This window comes from Jaculus jaculus, chromosome 12, assembly GCF_020740685.1.
Source record: "Jaculus jaculus isolate mJacJac1 chromosome 12, mJacJac1.mat.Y.cur, whole genome shotgun sequence".
In the NCBI taxonomy this organism is placed as follows: Eukaryota; Metazoa; Chordata; class Mammalia; order Rodentia; family Dipodidae; genus Jaculus; species Jaculus jaculus.
Genome location: NC_059113.1, coordinates 66,269,075 through 66,286,464, shown reverse-complemented (window position 1 = coordinate 66,286,464; position 17,390 = coordinate 66,269,075). Strand labels below are relative to the sequence as shown.

Sequence of the window (17,390 nt, the reverse complement as noted above, 5' to 3'; positions counted from 1 at the left end):
ACATCTAGGCTGGTTCCATTTCCCAGCTATTATAAATTGAGCAGCAGTAAACATGGTTGAGCATGTACTTCTAAGGAAATGAGATGCTGACTCTATTCTTGAGAGCCTCCAGGGAGTTTTGGGTTTGTTCAATTAGGTTTGCATTTTCTACTACTTTTCTATGTATGGTTTCCATCCCTCTGTCAAGTTCCCTTTTCACATCATTTTTTGATTTTCTTGATGCTTCTTTGAATTCCTCCTTGCATTTCTTTTTTTCTTTCTTTCTTTCTTTTTTTTTTTTTTTTTTTGTTGTTGTTTTTCAAGGTAGGGTCTCACTCTCTCCCAGGCTGACCTGGAATTTACTATGGAGTCTCAGGGTGGCATCAAGCTCATGGCAATCCTCCTACCTCTGCCTTCCCTGTGTTGGGATTAAAGGTGTGTGCCACCATCCCTGGCCTCCTTGCATTTCTTTATGTCTTCATTTAGCATAGCCAGCTATTTTTTTTAGTTCCTCCCCCCCCCACCCCCGCTTTCCTTTATATCCTTTAGCTGTGATTGGACCCCTACTATTATCTATTAGGTCTAGTCTAGTGATGGCAGCCTCCACATGATTATCAGTCCCCTGTTGCTTTTCTGCTAGTTCTACCAATAGCTTGGTCAGGGTTGCATTGTTCATGACTTCATTTTGGGGTTCTGATCCTATTGTCTCTTCTATGTTTTGATTAGAGACATCCATTGTAGGACTGGGAGATCTATCTTATTGGATTTACATACATTTGATTTTTTTATGTTATTTCTTTTGCATGTGGTCTGCCCATCGCATATAAGTCTTGGGGGAGGAGTGGAGCAGAGCTGGTCTAAATTTGCCCGGTACAGGGGCAGAGCAGGTGGGAAGTTGTGTGGGAGTGGAACAGGGTGCAGCAGAGCAGGTCTGAAGTCGCATGGGGTGGGCGTGGGGCTGAGTGGGGTGGATCTGAAGTGGGGGGAATGGGGCTATGCAGAGTGGGTCTGAAGGAAGTTGCAATGGGGGGCGCAGCAGAGCGGTTCTTAAGTCGTGGCGGGCGGGGGCAGGATAGTGAGGGACCGAAGTGGGTGGGATGAGGGGGAATCTGTTAATATGTGAGGGTGGGTGTGGATCCTGACATTCCCCTGTGCCTGGCATCGCAGGTGGATCTACTGGCCTGGGTCTCCTTGCCTTCAGTTACTGCGAGAGTGGCCTGAGGCGGGGACTCTGGCTAGGCTGGCTTCTTGGTATTGGGGAATTGCTGGTTTACCGGAGAGCCTGGGAATCAACCAATTCCCTTTTTTGCCCCTCCACACCCTCTCGTTGGTGGTTTATTAGAGATTGCTCTCTCTTAAAAGTCCCAATGACCCCTTAATTCCTTGCCTCTCCTCCGTTTCGGCAGATGCCATCTTGACCGGAAGCCTCTTTCTTCCCTCTCTCTCTCTTTTTCCCTCCCTCTCTCCTTCTCTTCCTCTTTCTTTCGTTCTTGCTTTTTTCAAGGTAGCGTGTTGCTCCAGCCCTGGCTGTCCTGGAATTCACTACGGAGTCTCAGGGTCACCTCAAACTTATGGCAATCCTGCCTTTGCCTTCCAAGTTCTGGGATTAAAGAAAGGTGTGCACTTCCACACCCAGCCCCTCTACTCACTTTTGGTTTGCCTTGTTCTTCATTTTCCCAGGACTTGCGGTGAAGCATTAAGTTGTGACCTTTTTTATTTCTTAATTTGTAAACTTAAAGATATAAATTTTCCTTTTAGAACTGCCTTCATTTTTGTACCAAAGGTTTTGGTATGTGGTGTTCTCCTTAGCATTTGATTTTATGAATTTTTTGATTTCGTTTTTGATTTTTTTCATTGACCCATTCATCACTTAGTAGCATTCTGTTTAGCTTCCATGATTTTGTGGATTTTCTGTAGCTTTTCTTGCTGTTGATTTGTAGTTTAATTCCACTGTGATCAGATAGAGTGCAAGGAATCATTTCAGTTTCCCTGTATTTGTTAAGAATTGCTTTTTGTCCTAATATGTATATTTTAGAGAATTTTCCATGTGATACTGAATATAATGTGTATTCTGTAGCATTTGAATGGAATGATCTGTAGATATCTGATAGGTCCATTTATTACATGAGTTTATTTCATCCAGATACTTCTCTATAATTTTTTACTGGGGTGGCCTGCCAATTGATGAGGTCACCCACTACAGTTGTGTTTGGTGACCGTAAGTGTAATTATGTTTGTTTGATGAAATTGGGAGCCCCATATTAGGTATATATATATTGAGAATGTAATGTCTTCCTCTTGGTGTTTTCCTTTGATCAATATAAAGTCACCTTCTTTATCTTTCCTAACTAATGTTGGTTAGAAGTCTATCCTATCAGACATTAGGATCACAACACCTGCTTGTTTTCTAGCAAATGGTTGCTTGAAATATAATTTTTCTATCCTGTACTCTAACATAGTATCTCTATTTTATGGAAAAGTGTGTTTCTTGGAGGCAACAAATAGAAGGATCATGTTTTTTAACCCAGTCTGCAAGCCTGCGTCCTTTGGTTGGGGCATGGAGGCTGTTGATATTAAGAGTTGTAATTGAAATGTGTACAGTTTTTCTTTCCATTCCTCTTGTTTTGTAGTTCTTCTGGGTTTTCCATTACTCTCTTGTATTAACTATTATTTGAGTATATGGTACTATTTTTTCCTGTTTCCTTATGTATGTGTTTTTCTTTTTCTTTAGCCAAAGGATTTCTTCAAGTATTTTCTGCAGAGCTGGTTTGGTGTTTATATATTCCTTTAGCCTGTTTTTGTTGTGGATTGTCCTTATTTCTCCATCAATTTGGATTGATACTTTTTCTGGCTAATGTAATCTTCATTGGCAGTTTTTAACTTTCAGAACTTGGAATACATCATTCTAAGCCCTTCTGGCTTTTAACGTTTGTGTTGAGTAATCTGCTGTTATTCTGATGGGCTTGCCTTTGTATGAGCCTTGATTTTTTTCTCTAACTGCTTTCAGTATATTTTCTTTGGTTTGTGTATTTTGTAGTTTAATTATTGCAGTGAGAGGTTCTTTTCTGGTTTTATCTGTTTTCCATCCTGTAGGCTTCCTGTATCTGTAGGTTGGCATCACTTTCCCTATTTGGGGAAAGTTTTCTTCTATGATTTTGTTGAAAATACCTGCTATGCCCTTGGAGTAAAATTCTTCTCTTTCTCCTATTCCCTGAATTCTTATATTTGATCTCTTCATAGTATCCCTAATGTCCCAAAATTCCCATGCATGCCTTCCTGTTAGTCTGTCTCTTTGTTGGACTGTATTAGATCTACTACTTGGTCTTCTAGTTTAGACATTCAGTTCTCTCCTTGGTCCACTCTATTGGTTAGACTTTCTACAGAACATTCTATTTGACTTACTCTATTTTTCATTTCTAGTATTTCTGACTGGTATTTTTTCATTATTTCTACTTCCTTATTCATGTTTTGTATTGATGTTCTTATTTTATTAAGTTGGTTTCTTCTGTTCTATTGGGATTCCTTCAGGAGTTGGTTTGCTTTGATTCCTTTGTTTTCTCCTCGTATTTCTCTGAACATTGATATAATCAGTTTTTTTGAAATCTTTGTCAGTCATGTCATCTAAATCAGTGTCACTGGAGGTCATTTCTGATGGATTTGTAATTTTTGGTATAATTATATTGTCTTGCTTTTTTATGTTTCTTGTATTATAATGTAGAGATTTTTGCATCTTGTGTTGATTTGATGGATGGGGTTTATAATTATCTGCCATATTATATGTGTAAATCCTACTTTATGTATCTTTAGGGTAGGAGTTTAAGGTGCCAGGTGTGGCTCTTATAGTTCTCCTAGTGTAACAATAAAACTGGCCCTAGTTGTTGATTTTGCTTGCTTTACAAGTATTCTAGTAGGCTGGGTGGAGCAAAGTACTCGAAACTTCTAAAATTCAAGTGAACAATACACATACTCAGTCAAAACTAGCATAGAGTATGTATGCAAGAGTTGGGATTAAATCAAACAGATCATCTAATAAACCCAAAGTTCCTAGGGGTGGGTGTTGTCCCACACCCTGAATCCTATCAATTAAGAGACTGAAATTTCTGGTCTTCATTGGGTTCCAGGGGCCAAGTGAGACCCTGCCCCCTATAATGACAGAAGAAAAAGACAAGATACTATAAATCAGGAAACATCAAAGGCAACAAATCAACACTAAAATATAACTTTTTTGAGTATGGTAAAGCCAACCAAGAATACATCAATCAAATCTAACACATAACTTATCCTGACATGGAAGGTGAGATTAGCATTTCCAGTGTAGGCCTATATACCTGGCTTTGTGTAATTAGGCCCTGTTACCTTTTGGAATGGCTTTCAATTTCACCAATGCTGAGTGCCCACCTTGGCCCCTCTCTGTTTCACTGTTGACTTTGTTAGGCTTCTTTGGTCAGTGGATCTGGTGTTCGGATTGGCTGTGCTGGATGCTGTGCAGTTGGGGGGGGGAGGGTGTTGGTTCACTGCACTGGAAAATAGGCAATGGGAGGCTCTGCAGGATGCCTGGAGTTGTACCAGAGCTGCTCAGCTGGTCCTGTTTGTGTTCTTCAGCAGCTGCTCAGCTCTGCTCTCTTCTTCAGGTTTCTTGACTTTGTGAGGAGCTGGTATGAGTGGAAAATCATGTCACCTGGCTTCTGCCCCTGCAGTTCTCCCTTCTTTTTTCCTAACCTGCCTTCTTTCTTCTGTCTTTTAAGCCCTTGCAGAATTCCTGTCCTGGGAATTCTAGGGATGGCATGACCCAGTCTTAGACTCTGACTCCCTTCCCATGGGCCCATATACATCCTCTTGATGGGAACCCCTTCACAGACATTGCTCTCCAGAGCTGCACATGAATACATCCCAGTGAGGGAATGGTAGCACTCTGAGTACTCCCTGTAAGCTATGAGCAATATTTTTTCTGTTCAGTTATGCTATTTAGGTTGACAGGTGAGAGTAATTTTTCTCCACCTTGACATCACAGGATATTTTTGGAGGAGCTGATTTGGTTGTATACTAGCTGTTGTTGTGGTCAAATGGTGGTTTTTTGCAGTTTTGTGTAGAGTTGAGTTTCTTCTCCACATGGCCTTCCAGTGGAAGTGTGTGTGTCTGTGCATCCTGTCCACATGGCCTTCTACTGGATGTGTGTGTCTGTGCTTCTCCAGGTGGCCTTCCACTGGATGTGTGTGTCTGTGCTTCTCCAGGTGGCCTTCCACTGGATGTGTGTGTCTGTGCTTCTCCACATGGCCTTCCACTGGAAGTGTGTGTCTGTGCTTCCTCTCTACATGACCTTCTATTGCAAGTGTGTGTCTGTGCTTCTCCACATGACACGTGGTTTTACTACTCACCCCATCCACATTCCTTTATGTTGTATTATAGTAAAATATATATAACTTCTTTGATAACCATCACCACTTGCTGTCTCTAGGACTTTTGTTTTTAATCTTCCTAGAATTAAACTCAAACAATAACTGCCTCCCTCCTCTTTTGCCCCTGGAAACCACCATTTTGCTTGCTGTCAGTGGTTTTGTCTTTCTGGGTACTTTCTATAAATGGCTTCATGCAGTATTCATTTTTATGTCACTTGCATAATTCTCCCTCCCTTTCTCCATTCTTTTTTCCCTCCCTCCCTGCCATGTAGCCCAGGCTGCTCTTAAATTCACTGTTTCCCAGACTAACCCTCAAAGAGATCCTTTTGCTTCCACCTCCCAAGTGCTGGAATTACAGATGTGTACCATGAAGCTCTGCTGACATGATGATTCAGGGTTCACATCCTTATGTTGATTTATTGTCATACACTGACACACGCACACTTTCTTGGGTCTCTGCCATTTGTTAGACCTGAAGTAACTCAAGTTGCAAACTAATATTTTCCAGTGTCCTGGAGCAATTCCTCTTGGGGTTTCTTTATCTCCAGAAGTAGGTTTTGGTGTTCTAAACATTGGCCCAGCTCTTCTGTCCTTGAATGCTTCCCCTATTGATGGGCACTGTGAGCCCTGCTGCCACCTCCTGAGCTGTGTGGGTTATAGGTTGTCATCTTCATGCCTGGGTTTCTCCTTCCCCTTAGAGTTTCAGGTTTATGCTCTTTCCCTTCCCTCTCCTTTTCCCTTTACATATGCTAGGCAAGTACTGTGACACTGAGCCACACCCTTAATGCTAGCCTTTTGTTCTGGGGCTTGGTTTACTCACTTGAGCATCTCATGCACACTTATTCAGGCCTACTGAGGTATGAAATTCCTCCTTTGTGTCATCTGCCAGAGAATAATTGCTTTCTAGTGGCCTGCCTCCCCTACTTCTCACAGGTGTTGCCAGCCCACATGAAGGTGATTTATTTTCTCAATGTTTGGAACAGTGGATACATAGAGGTAGAAGGAATGCTGTACTCACTAAGTCCAGAGGTTTTCAGTTTAAAGAGCATGCAGAGGAGTGGTTCATGCAGGCAGACCTGGGTAGTGTCTAGATTCTGTCTGACTCCACTATACTCCTTTTACATTGACAAGCCTATGGGAATTTCCTTTGAGAAGAACAGTGATTTAACTGCAGATGTGACAGAGGTAGTCTATTTTCTACTTAATTGAAAATGAAATGTCCTCCACAGGCTCATGTGGAGCTGTCTGGTTGGCCCTGATAGTGGTGTTATTTTAAGAAGCTATGGAAACTTTAGGTGGTGGCACCTACCTGGAAGAAATAGGTCACTAGGGGCATGTTGGGTAGTTATTTCTTCCAAATCAAAACATTCCATACTTCAGGGAAAAGGAATGCTCAAAGGACTCAAGCTAATCTAAGAGGTAGAAGGCTCACAAAATTTGTTAACTCATGCAGCCCTTCCCAAAGGTAATATAAACAGTGGGGAGAGGAGACTCTTTAGTGAAGTTGCCTATAAGTTGAACAGGTAGCTCCAGAAATGGCAGTTTTCATAAATTGTCACCAAAGCTGGGGTGAGCTTTTTGGTTGATGCAGTGCCTTTGAGATACCTGTACTCAGCATGTGTGGAAAAAGAGATAGATAACCCTTCACCCACACTCCTGGTAAGAAATCTCCATAAACTCATTCATTCCCTGAAGTAAACTTGGGTTAAATTGTTTCTTTGTCCTATCTGTGGTAAACAGTTATTTGTCATTTTTCTCTAAAAAAAAGTCATACAGCAAAGCAGGTACATAGGGCTGTTCTTTTCCTTCTTTTCCCAACAAATTTACTTTTGTTTCTACTGGTGTGGAGAGAACTCAGGGCCTCACACATATGCTAGGCAAGTAAGTGCTCTATTTCCAAGTTACACCTTTATTTTCTCTGGTTCTCTTGTGTACACACACATGCCCACGTGCATGTATGAGTGTTCATGTGCCATAGTGCATATGTGGGGGTCAGGGGACAACCAGTGTCTGTCCTTGCCTTCCAACTTGGTTGAGACTGGGTCTCTTGTTTGCCACTGCAAATGCCAGATTAGCTGGCTTGAGAGCTTTCCTCCCATTGCCATAGGTACCTTGGGATTAGATGTGTTACTTGTGTGTGGCTCTAATGTGGGTTCTGGTCATCTGAACTCTAGTGGTCAGGATGTGCAGCAAGTACTCTTTTTTTTTTTTTTTTTTAGCATCTTTGTGTTCACTTTTTAATATATTTTACTTATTTATTTATTTGAGCAAGAAAGAGAGAGAATGGGTGCTCCAGGGCCTCTGGTCATTGCAAACAAACTCCAGATGTATGTGCCCCCTTGTGCATCTGGCTTACCTGGGGCCTGGAGAGTCAAACTGGGATCCTTTGGCTTTGCAGGCAAATGCCTTAACCGCTAAACCATCTCTCTAGCCCCAACAAGTACTTTTTTTTGTTGTGGTTGTTGTTGGTCCCCCCGCCCCCTGAGGTAGGGTCTCAGTCTCGCTCAGGCCGACCTGGAATTTACTGTGTAGCTTCAGGGTGGCCTCAAGCTCCTGGTGATCCTCCTACCTTTGCCTTCCAAGTGCTGGGATTAAAGGCGTACGCCCAGCAGCCAGAAAGTACTTTTCTTTTTTTTCTTTTTTTTAAAATATTTTTTGTTCATTTTTTTTATTTATTTATTTGAGAGCGACAGACACAGAGAGAAAGACAGAGGAAGAGGGAGAGAATGGGCGCGCCAGGGCTTCCAGCCCCTGCAAACGAACTCCAGACACGTGCGCCCCCTTGTGCATCTGGCTAACGTGGGACCTGGGGAACCGAGCCTCGAACCGAGGTCCTTAGGCTTCACAGGCAAGCGCTTAACCGCTAAGCCATCTCTCCAGCCCCAGAAAGTACTTTTAACAAGTACTATCTACTTCCACCCCACAAATCCATTTTCTGAAGGTCAAGTTACTATGTGCAGTACTTAATTTGGTGTTTATCTTTCCTGCAGGCAGCTTTAGTGAATAATATCACAACAGGTGAGAAGTTCATCAGAGATCTGCAAGGTAAGCTCCCCTCCTCAACTGGGACAGCAGCTACCTAGCAGGAAAATCCTGCCTTTATTCATATTCTTCCCAAGAGTTTTAGGTGGCTTCTCACTATAATTTTGGGTTGGGAAGTGTTAGGAGTAATTGAGCAATCTTTAATGTATTTTTTTTTTTCCTTTTTATTGACAGTTTCCATACTTACAGACAATAAACCATGATAATTCCCTCCCCTTCTCCCGCTTTTCCCTTCACAAATCCACACTCTATCATATCCCCTCCCTCTCTCCATTAGTCAGTCTCTCTTTTATTTTGATGTCATCATATTTTCCTCCTACTATGAGGGTCTTGTGAAGATAGTGCTAGTCACTGCAAGGTCATGGATATCAAGGCCAATTTCTGTCTGGTCGATTGCATTGTAAGCAGTTCTATCCTTCCTTTGGCTCTTACATTCTTTCTGGCACCTCTTCCACATGGACCCTCAGCCTTGGAAGGGGTGATAGAGATGTTTCAGTGCTGAAAATTACTCCATCACATCTTCTCAGCACTATGGTGCCTTTTGGGTCATTGCAGTGGTCACCGCCATCTGAAAAGAGAAGGTTCTCTAACCAAAAGTGAGGGTAGCATTAAGATATGGGTATGAACATTAAGTAAAGTGCTTACAGGGCAGTTTGGTGGCCATAATATATGCATTTAGCTAGACAAGAGTAAACATTACACTCCTAATGCTCATGACCTCCCCCACCAAGGCTTTTGATTAGGTTTTCAGTATCAGACATACATTTCTTCCCATAGAGTGGGTCTCCAGTCCAATTAGAGACCAGTTGTTTTCCCTCATAACAGACATGTCACTATTGCACCTGTTGGCTCACATGGACTGGCTGACCAAAGTTGAAATTTGCAGTGTACACTGTTCTCACCACTGATGGCTTCTGTCTCCCTAGCTTTCTGTCAGCTGCTCTACTGAAACAAGGTTTTCAGCTCAGCCCCAATTTGATTTCTTTATGACCTTGCAGCATAGGCATGTGCAGTATTTAGCAATAGGGTCTTACCATCTATTCCTTGTAGGAAACCAAGAGTCTTGGCAGTAGTCTGTAATAATTTGGGGCATCAAGTACTTCCCTGACCAGCAGTATAGGAAGGTATCCTGGTATACCTGGCATCGAAATTTTTCAAGTAACAGTATATGGCTTCTGGGTGTGCCATTATCCAAAAACGTAGGCTATCATGTGTCTTATTCACAATGTCCTGAATTTTGACTAATTCTCTCTCCACATTCCTTTTACTCAATCTCTTCCTCTGACCTCACTTAGGTCATTCCATCTGGAGTAACCTGTCCATCTACTTACAAATATACAGTATCATCTCCTTAAGAGATGGAGAGAGATAAGGATGGAGAGATAAACATGGAGAGAAATAAGGATCTATTTTCATCCTTCTACATATAGATACCCTGTTTTCCCTGCACCATTTGTTAAAGAGGCAGTCTTTTCACCAGTGCATGTTTTTTGCCATTTTTGTCCAAAATCAAATGGCTGTAGCAGCCTGGATTTACATTTGGGTCCTCTGTTCTGTTCCATTAATCTATATGTCTGTCTTTGTGCCAGCACCATGCTGTTTTTGTTACTATGGCTTTGTAGTATAGCTTAAAATGGGGTATGGTGATATCACCAACCTTATTTTGCTTTTTATGTTGTTGTTGTTGCTCACAATGGTTTTAGATATTTGAGGTTATTTTGTGCTTCCAAATGAATTTTAAGATTGTTTTTGTTATTTCCATGAAGAATGCCATTGGAATTTTGATGGGGATTGCATTAAATGTGTAGATTGCTTTTGGTAAGATTGACATTTTCACAGTGTTGGTTCTTCCAATCCAAGAACATGGGATACTGCCAGCTTTATTTTTGTTGTTTAAAATTGTTTTGGGTATTTGAGGTTTTTTGTTTTTCTAAATGAATTTTAGGATTGTATCTTTTATTTCTGTGAAGAATGCCATTGGTATTTTTATGAGGATTGCATTAAATATGTAGATTGCTTTTGGTAAGATTGACATTGTCACAATATTGATTCTTTCAATCCAAGAACATGGGATGTCTTTCCATTTCCTAGTGTCTTCTACAATTTCTTGCTTGAGTGTTTTAAAGTTTTCATTGTAGAGATCCTTAACTTCCTTGGTTAGATTTATTCCAAGGTACTTTATTTTCTTTGAGGCAATTGTGAATGGGAGTGGTCCCAGATGTCATCCTCCATACGTTTGTTGTAGGTATATAAGAAAACTACTGATTTCCATGTGTTTATTTTGTATCCTGCTACAATGCTAATAAGTGTTTATCAGCTCTAATAGTTTGCTGGTAGAGTCTTTTGGGTACTTTATATATAGAATCATATTATCTGAAAATAATGATAATTGGATCTCTTTCTTTCTAATTTGTATCCCTTTTATGAGTGTCTCTTTTCTTATTGCTATAGCTAAGACTTCCAGTACTATACTAAATAAGAATGGGGACAGTATACACATTTGTCTTGTTCCTGATTTTAGTGGAAAAGCTTCAAGTTTTTCCCCACTTACTATTATGTTGGCTATAGGTTTATTATGTTGAATTATGTTCCTTCTGTTCCCAGTTTCTATAGGACTTTTACCATGAAGGGATGTTGGAGTTTATCAAATGCCTTTTCTGCATCTATTGAGGTGATCATGTGATTTTTGCCCTACAACCCATTTATGTAGCATATTATATTTATTGATTTGTGTTTGTTGAACCATCCCTGCATCTCTGGGATGAAGCCTATTTGGTTGGGGTCTTTTTGATATATTTTTAAATTATGTTTGCCAGTTTTTTGTTGAGAACTTTTGCATTTATGTTCATGAGGGAGATTGGTCCGTAATTTTCTTCTTCTAGTTTTTTTTTTTTTTTTTGTACTATGTATGCTCTGTAGTTTTTTCTTGTTGCTGATTTATAGTTTAATCCCATTGTGGTCAGCTAGAGTATAAGGGATTATTTCAGTTTTCCTGCATTTATTAAGATTTGCTTTGTGTCCTAATATATAGTCTATTTTAGAGAATGTTCCATATGCTGCTGAGAAAAATGTATATTCTGCAGCATTTGGATGGAATGTTTTGTAGATATTTGTTAGGTCCATTTATTCAATGACATCATTTAATCCGGATGTCTCTGTTTATTTTTTGCAGGGATGACCTATCATTTGGTGAGAGTGTGGTATTAAAGTCATCCACTACAATTGTCTTTGGTGTTGTCTGTGACCTTAAGTCTAACAGTGTTTGTTTGATGAAATTGGGAGCCCCCATGTTAGGTGCATATAAGTTTAGGATTGTAATGTCTTCCTGTTGGAGTGTTCCTTTAATCAGTATAAAGTGACCTTCTTTACTTTCCTCACTAATGTTGGTTTGAATTCTGTCCTATCAGATATGAGGATAGCAATCTGTGGTGGTTTGATTCAGGTGTCCCCCATAAACTTAGGTGTTCTGAATGCTAGGTTCCCAGCTGATGGAGATTTGGGAATTAATGCCTCCTGGAGGGAGTGTATTGTTGGGGGCAGGCTTATGAGTATTAAAGCCAGTTTCCGCTTGCCAGTGTTTGGCACACCCTCCTGTTGCTGTGGTCCACCTTATGTTGGCGGGGGTGATGTCCACCCTCTGCTCATGCCATCGTTTTTCTCTGCCATCATGGAGCTTCCCCTCGAGCCTATAAGCCAAGATAAAACTCTTTTTCCCAGAAGCTACTCTTGGTTGGGTGATTTCTACCAGCAATGCGAACTGGACTGCAACAGTAAAGTGGTACCGAGGAGTGGGATTGCTACTAGACACCTGACTGTGGCTTTGGCCTTTTGGAGCTGGTTTTCAAGAGGAATGTGGAAGGAGTTGAATCTTGGCCTAAGAGATGCCTTGCAGTGCTGTAAGTACAGCTTGATGGACTGTTCTGGTCTGAGCTACAAGACCTGAAGGCAGTAAGAGCTATGGACTGTGAGGTTTGGCTTATGAGGGTGAGAAAGAGCTTTGCCTGGACTGGGCTAGCAGTTTGTGTGAGAAGTTTGCTCTTGTGTCCATGTCCTGAGAAGTTGTGCAGGGTTGCTTTGCGTAGAAATAAACTGGTGTGTGCAGAGAGATATGGCACAGAAAGGAAAATGTTTGGGTGAACTGTTGCCCATTCAGCTGCAACTGAGAGATTACAACTTTTGAGACTGGGCTAGCTGACCTGTGCTGGGGCAACAAAAAGAATGTAGACTCTTTAGAAGGGGCCTGAGTGCTCAAGGTGTCCTGTTCTTCAAAGTCTGCTTTAATCCCCCCTGGATTAACAAATTGACACCCTACCTGGTATTGTGGAGTATAAGAAATGCTGGAAAGAGGGTCATTGAGTTTGCAACACAGTCTTGTGTTTTGGAAATGGCCATGGGCAGTGTGAAGTGGGTTTGCTGGTTGCCTGCATAGAGACCCCATGGGGCCATGAGGATGAACCGTGGCTTGCAGTGGAGACCCAGTGGAGATGCCGGGACAATGAGATGGCTGCCAAGGAGAGCTGCCGGCTCCGATGAAGTTTTCCAGGACTGTGAGTAGCCTAGCTGGAGGGGCGGAATAGGAATGCCAGAGACTTGTTGCTGGACTTGAAGCTACAGAGTTTGATATTTGTCCTGGTTGTTTTAAGTCTTGTATTGGTTGATTGTTTCTTTGCTATGCCCAATGTCATCTTTTGCAGTGTGAATATTTATTCTGTGCCATTATGGATTTTTTGAGGTTATATTTTGGTATTATGGCTCAGTTAAAAGATCTTGAACTATGGGGATGTATGAACATCATTGGGATTGATAAAAACAATGGAGACTTTTAAAGTCAGACTGAATGCATTGTATTTTACATTATGCATGGATATCAGTTTATGGGGGCCAGGGGCGGAATGTGGTGGTTTGATTCAGGTGTTCCCCATAAACTTAGGTGTTCTGAATGCTAGGTTCCCAGCTGATGAAGATTTGGGAGTTAATGCCTCCTGGAGGGAGTGTATTGTTGGGGGCGGGCTTATGAGTATTAAAGCCAGTTTCCCCTTGTCAGTGTTTGGCACACCCTCCTGTTGCTGTGGTCCACCTTATGTTGGCCAGGGGGTGATGTCCACCTTCTGCTCATGCCATCATTTTTCCCTGCCATCGTGGAGCTTCCCCTCGAGCCTGTAAGCCAAAACAAAACTCTTTTTCTCAGAAGCTACTCTTGGTTGGGTGATTTCTACCAGCAATGCGAACTGGACTGCAACACAATCCCTGCTTATTAACTAGGCCTATTTGCTTGAAATACTATTTTCCATCCTTTCACCCTATGACAGTGTCTATCTGTTATTGAGAAATGAGTTTGCTGGAGGCAACAAACAGCAGAATCCTGCCTTTTTTTTTTTTTTTTTTTTTGGTTTTTCAAGGTAGGGTCTCTCTCTAGCCCAGGCTGACCTGGAATTCACTATGTAGTCTCAGGGTGGCCTTGAACTCACGGCGATCCTCCCACCTCTGCCTCTCATGTACTGGGATTAAAGGCATGCGCCACCACACCTGGCTCAGGATCCTGATTTGTAATTCAGTCTGCAAGTCTGTGTCATTTGGTTGGGGCATTGAGTCCATTGATATTAAGAGCTATCATTGAAAGGTATGTATTTATTCTCTCCATTCTTCTTATTTTGTAGGGTTTCCTCTTTTCCCTTTTACTCTTTTGTTTTAACTGTTATTTGAGTATGTTTTACTTTTTCCTGTTTCCTCATGTGTGTGCTTTGCTTTCTCTTCAGCATGAAGGATTCCTTCAAGTATTTTCTATAGTGCTGGGAGAGTGCAGGAACCCTGGAGTTGTACTGGAACTGCTCTGCTGGTTCTGCCTGTATTCCTTTTGGCAGCTCCTGAGCTGGTCTCTGCTCTCTCCCCTTCAGGTTTCTTGACTTTGTGAGGAGGCTGATGCAATTGGAAAAATCCCCTCATTTGGTCTCTGCTCCTGCAGCTTGCCACCTGGCCAGCAGGCACGTGGATCCAGGCTGCCTAATTTATTGTTTTTATTGAACTCAATTTCCTTAAATGGCTTTTCTTTTTCTTAAAAACAGTTACTGTGTACATTGCCATTTCAAACAGACAGAATCCAGTCTCTTGTTTATAGAAAGAAATATGGGATTAGGGTATAGTTCAGTCGTTGAGTACTTACCTAGTATTTGTAAGACCCCAAGTTCAAGTCTCAGCATCAAGTAATTGAATAAAATAAATACTTACTCAGATTGAGCATCTCTAATCCCGAAACTTGAAGCCCCAAATTCAAAACTATGTAAGTGCCAACAAAGCACTACAGGTGGAAGACCTGACCTTAGATGATGGGTCAGGGTCAAAGTGTACAAAATTATTTTAAAATGTGAATAAAATTACCTTCTAGCTAGGTATGTAAAGTATATATGTAACACACACAAATTTAATGTTTAGGCTTGAGTCCCACCCCTAAGATATCTCCTTATGTGTATGCAAATATTCTAGCATCTAGAAAGTTTCTGAAATCCCAAACACTTCCAAGCATTTCAGATAAGGGACCCTCAATCTATATAGATGATACATAGATGAGTCTTTGTACATGCATCGTATATATGTGATTTTTTTATAGTTGGATCATCCAGAATTTAGATTTTCTTCATGAAACATAAAAATTGTCCTGCCTAGTTTACTTTATTCTTGGCAGCTTAAATAAATTTTTTTCTTGTGGGGTGTGATGAAGCAGAAGGGCAGTCCTGTTTATGGTATGCTCCCCTTTTAAAGTGAGCTCTGGTCTTGGTCAGGAAGCTCTTATAAGCTATCAGTATCTCAGTTTCTACCTTTCTAAGATGAGAGAGTAGACTATGAGAGCACAGCTTAGTATGAGCCCTAGTCCCACATGGCTGATGAGCATTTGGCACAGATATAGGAGTGGAGTTGTCATTTTGTTAGTTTTGGGGGACAGTGTCTCACTGTAGGCCAGGCTGTAACTAGAACTCTCCCTGTACCCCTAGCTGGTCTCGAATTCTTCTATCTCAACTTCCTGAGATGTAGATTTAAAGACATGAGCCACTGTGTCTGGCTCAGTGATTTAAATTGAAAACTAATATTTAACTCAGTTACTGGGAAACTTAGCTATATTTGTGACACTGTACTATATTAATCTACTTAACATTAAATGACATGAAATCATAATTCCAATAAAAATTTTCTAATAAAAATGAAGCAAATGAGTTGCAATGTAACTGTAAAACATACATGGTATTTCAAAGACTTTGGACAAGGAAATAATTAAAAGTACCTCATTCAGAAATTTTACATTGGCTGGGCAGGGTGATGATACATACCTGTAATACCACTGCTTAGGAGGCTGAGGCAAGAGGATTGCAAGTTGGAAGTAACTGGGCTGCATAGCAAGTCCCTGTCTCAAGAAAAAAAATTAAAAACATTTGTTATATATTGCTATGATTTTGTTTTATTAAAATTAGTCCAACTAGTTTTATTTACTTTTAAAAACTGGTTCTCAGCAACTGTAAAATCCTCCTTATGGCCTATTCTGGTCATAGGACTAGTATATCCCAAACTAGTCCCTGAAAATACCAAGTAGGAATGTGTCAGATTTACTTTAGAGAATGCATAGTTCACAAAATTAAAGAGATTGCCTGACTGCTGGTCACATCTCAGAGATACAATATGATATGATATGTAGCTGAGACTATCACTCCCCAAGCAGAGATATGACCTTGTCTTTGCTTAGTGGGTTTTTTGTTGTTGTTGTTTCCTTGTTTTTGAGGCAGGGTCTCATGTAGCTTAAGCTGGCCACAAACTTTTTGTAGCTGGGTGACATTGAATCTTGCTTCTACTTCCTGAGTGCTGAGACTATAGGCATATACCACCCAGTTCATGCTGTGCTAGGGATTAAATTCAGGGCTTCATGCATACTATGCAAACACCCTACCAACTGAACTGCATTTTCAGCCTCTACTTAGTGTTTTTAAACAGCTTGGTGAGTATATGACATGCTTAAATTACACAGGGAGTGTGTAGTTTATCATACCTGGACACATGCATCCTTGTCAGAAAACACTATCAATTCAGTTCAGTACAATGAACACATCTCTCAGCCATAGAGGTTTGCTTGTACCCTTGTAATCCATCACAACCTGATGCAGGTTCCATTAGATCTTCTTCCTGCCCATGTAGATTAGCTTGCATTTTCAGCACTTGTATGGATATATGGAATTAGACCATAAACACCTTGTTTGTCTAGCTTCTTTCCTCTGCTTATTTGAAGAGCTCAGTCAGTCATGTTGTGTAGATACTGTTTTTATTGCTAAGTAAGTTTCCATCATCTTCCTCTTCATTTGATTATGCAACTTTTTCTTTTAAGTTGGACTTGCTGAAGAATGATTCATACATAATAAAGTTTACCCTTTGTACACTTTGATACATTTGGGCAAGTGCTTATTCTAAGACCATCAGTGTGGTCAGCATAAAGCATTAGCCCTCCAGCGGCTGTCCTTTTCCCTCTAAGTGATTTTTCAGTCCATTCCCAAGTCATTAACATGATTTTGGTCACTAGATATGTTAACATTTTCCCACTTACTTGAATTACACATAAAATATTTATTTAGCTCCCAAGTATTTCATTGTTGAAGAATGATTTGGGACTCTTTCCTTCTAAAAACTCTAATATAGGCTCAGCTTGTCAGTTGTAAATTGCCAAATTGCTGCTTGTCTGATTTGTTTTGAGACTGATCTCCCTGTGTAGCCCAAGCCAGCCTGGGACTTGGATGTAGCCAGACTGCCCTGGAACTTGTGATCTTCCTCCCTCTCAAGTGCTAGGATTACTACCTTACCCTGTTTCTAAATTGCTTTCTAAGAGGAGTGTTGCTGGTGGTGCTGTCCCCAGCAGCTGAAACTAGTCCCACTGTGTACTCCAGCCCTCATCCATTTCCTAAAGCCGTTTTTGGTGAATCCTGTCCTCCCACCTTGGCTTCA

At 41.0% G+C, this 17,390-nt stretch overlaps 1 protein-coding gene across 15 annotated transcripts in view; it reads left to right on the top strand.

Moving 5' to 3' along the window:
• Nucleotides 1–17,390, top strand: part of Golm1 (golgi membrane protein 1) — a 136,064-nt gene that overhangs the window by 83,024 nt on the left and 35,650 nt on the right. For 14 of the 15 annotated variants that reach the window (XM_045131189.1, XM_045131195.1, XM_045131187.1 and 11 more), the window contains exon 4: nt 8,366–8,420. The exons of the other annotated variant lie outside the window; for it this stretch is intronic. In XM_045131189.1, coding sequence (XP_044987124.1) covers nt 8,366–8,420 — 55 coding nt within the window. The remainder of the gene's footprint in view (nt 1–8,365; nt 8,421–17,390) is intronic. 15 annotated transcript variants of the gene reach the window in all.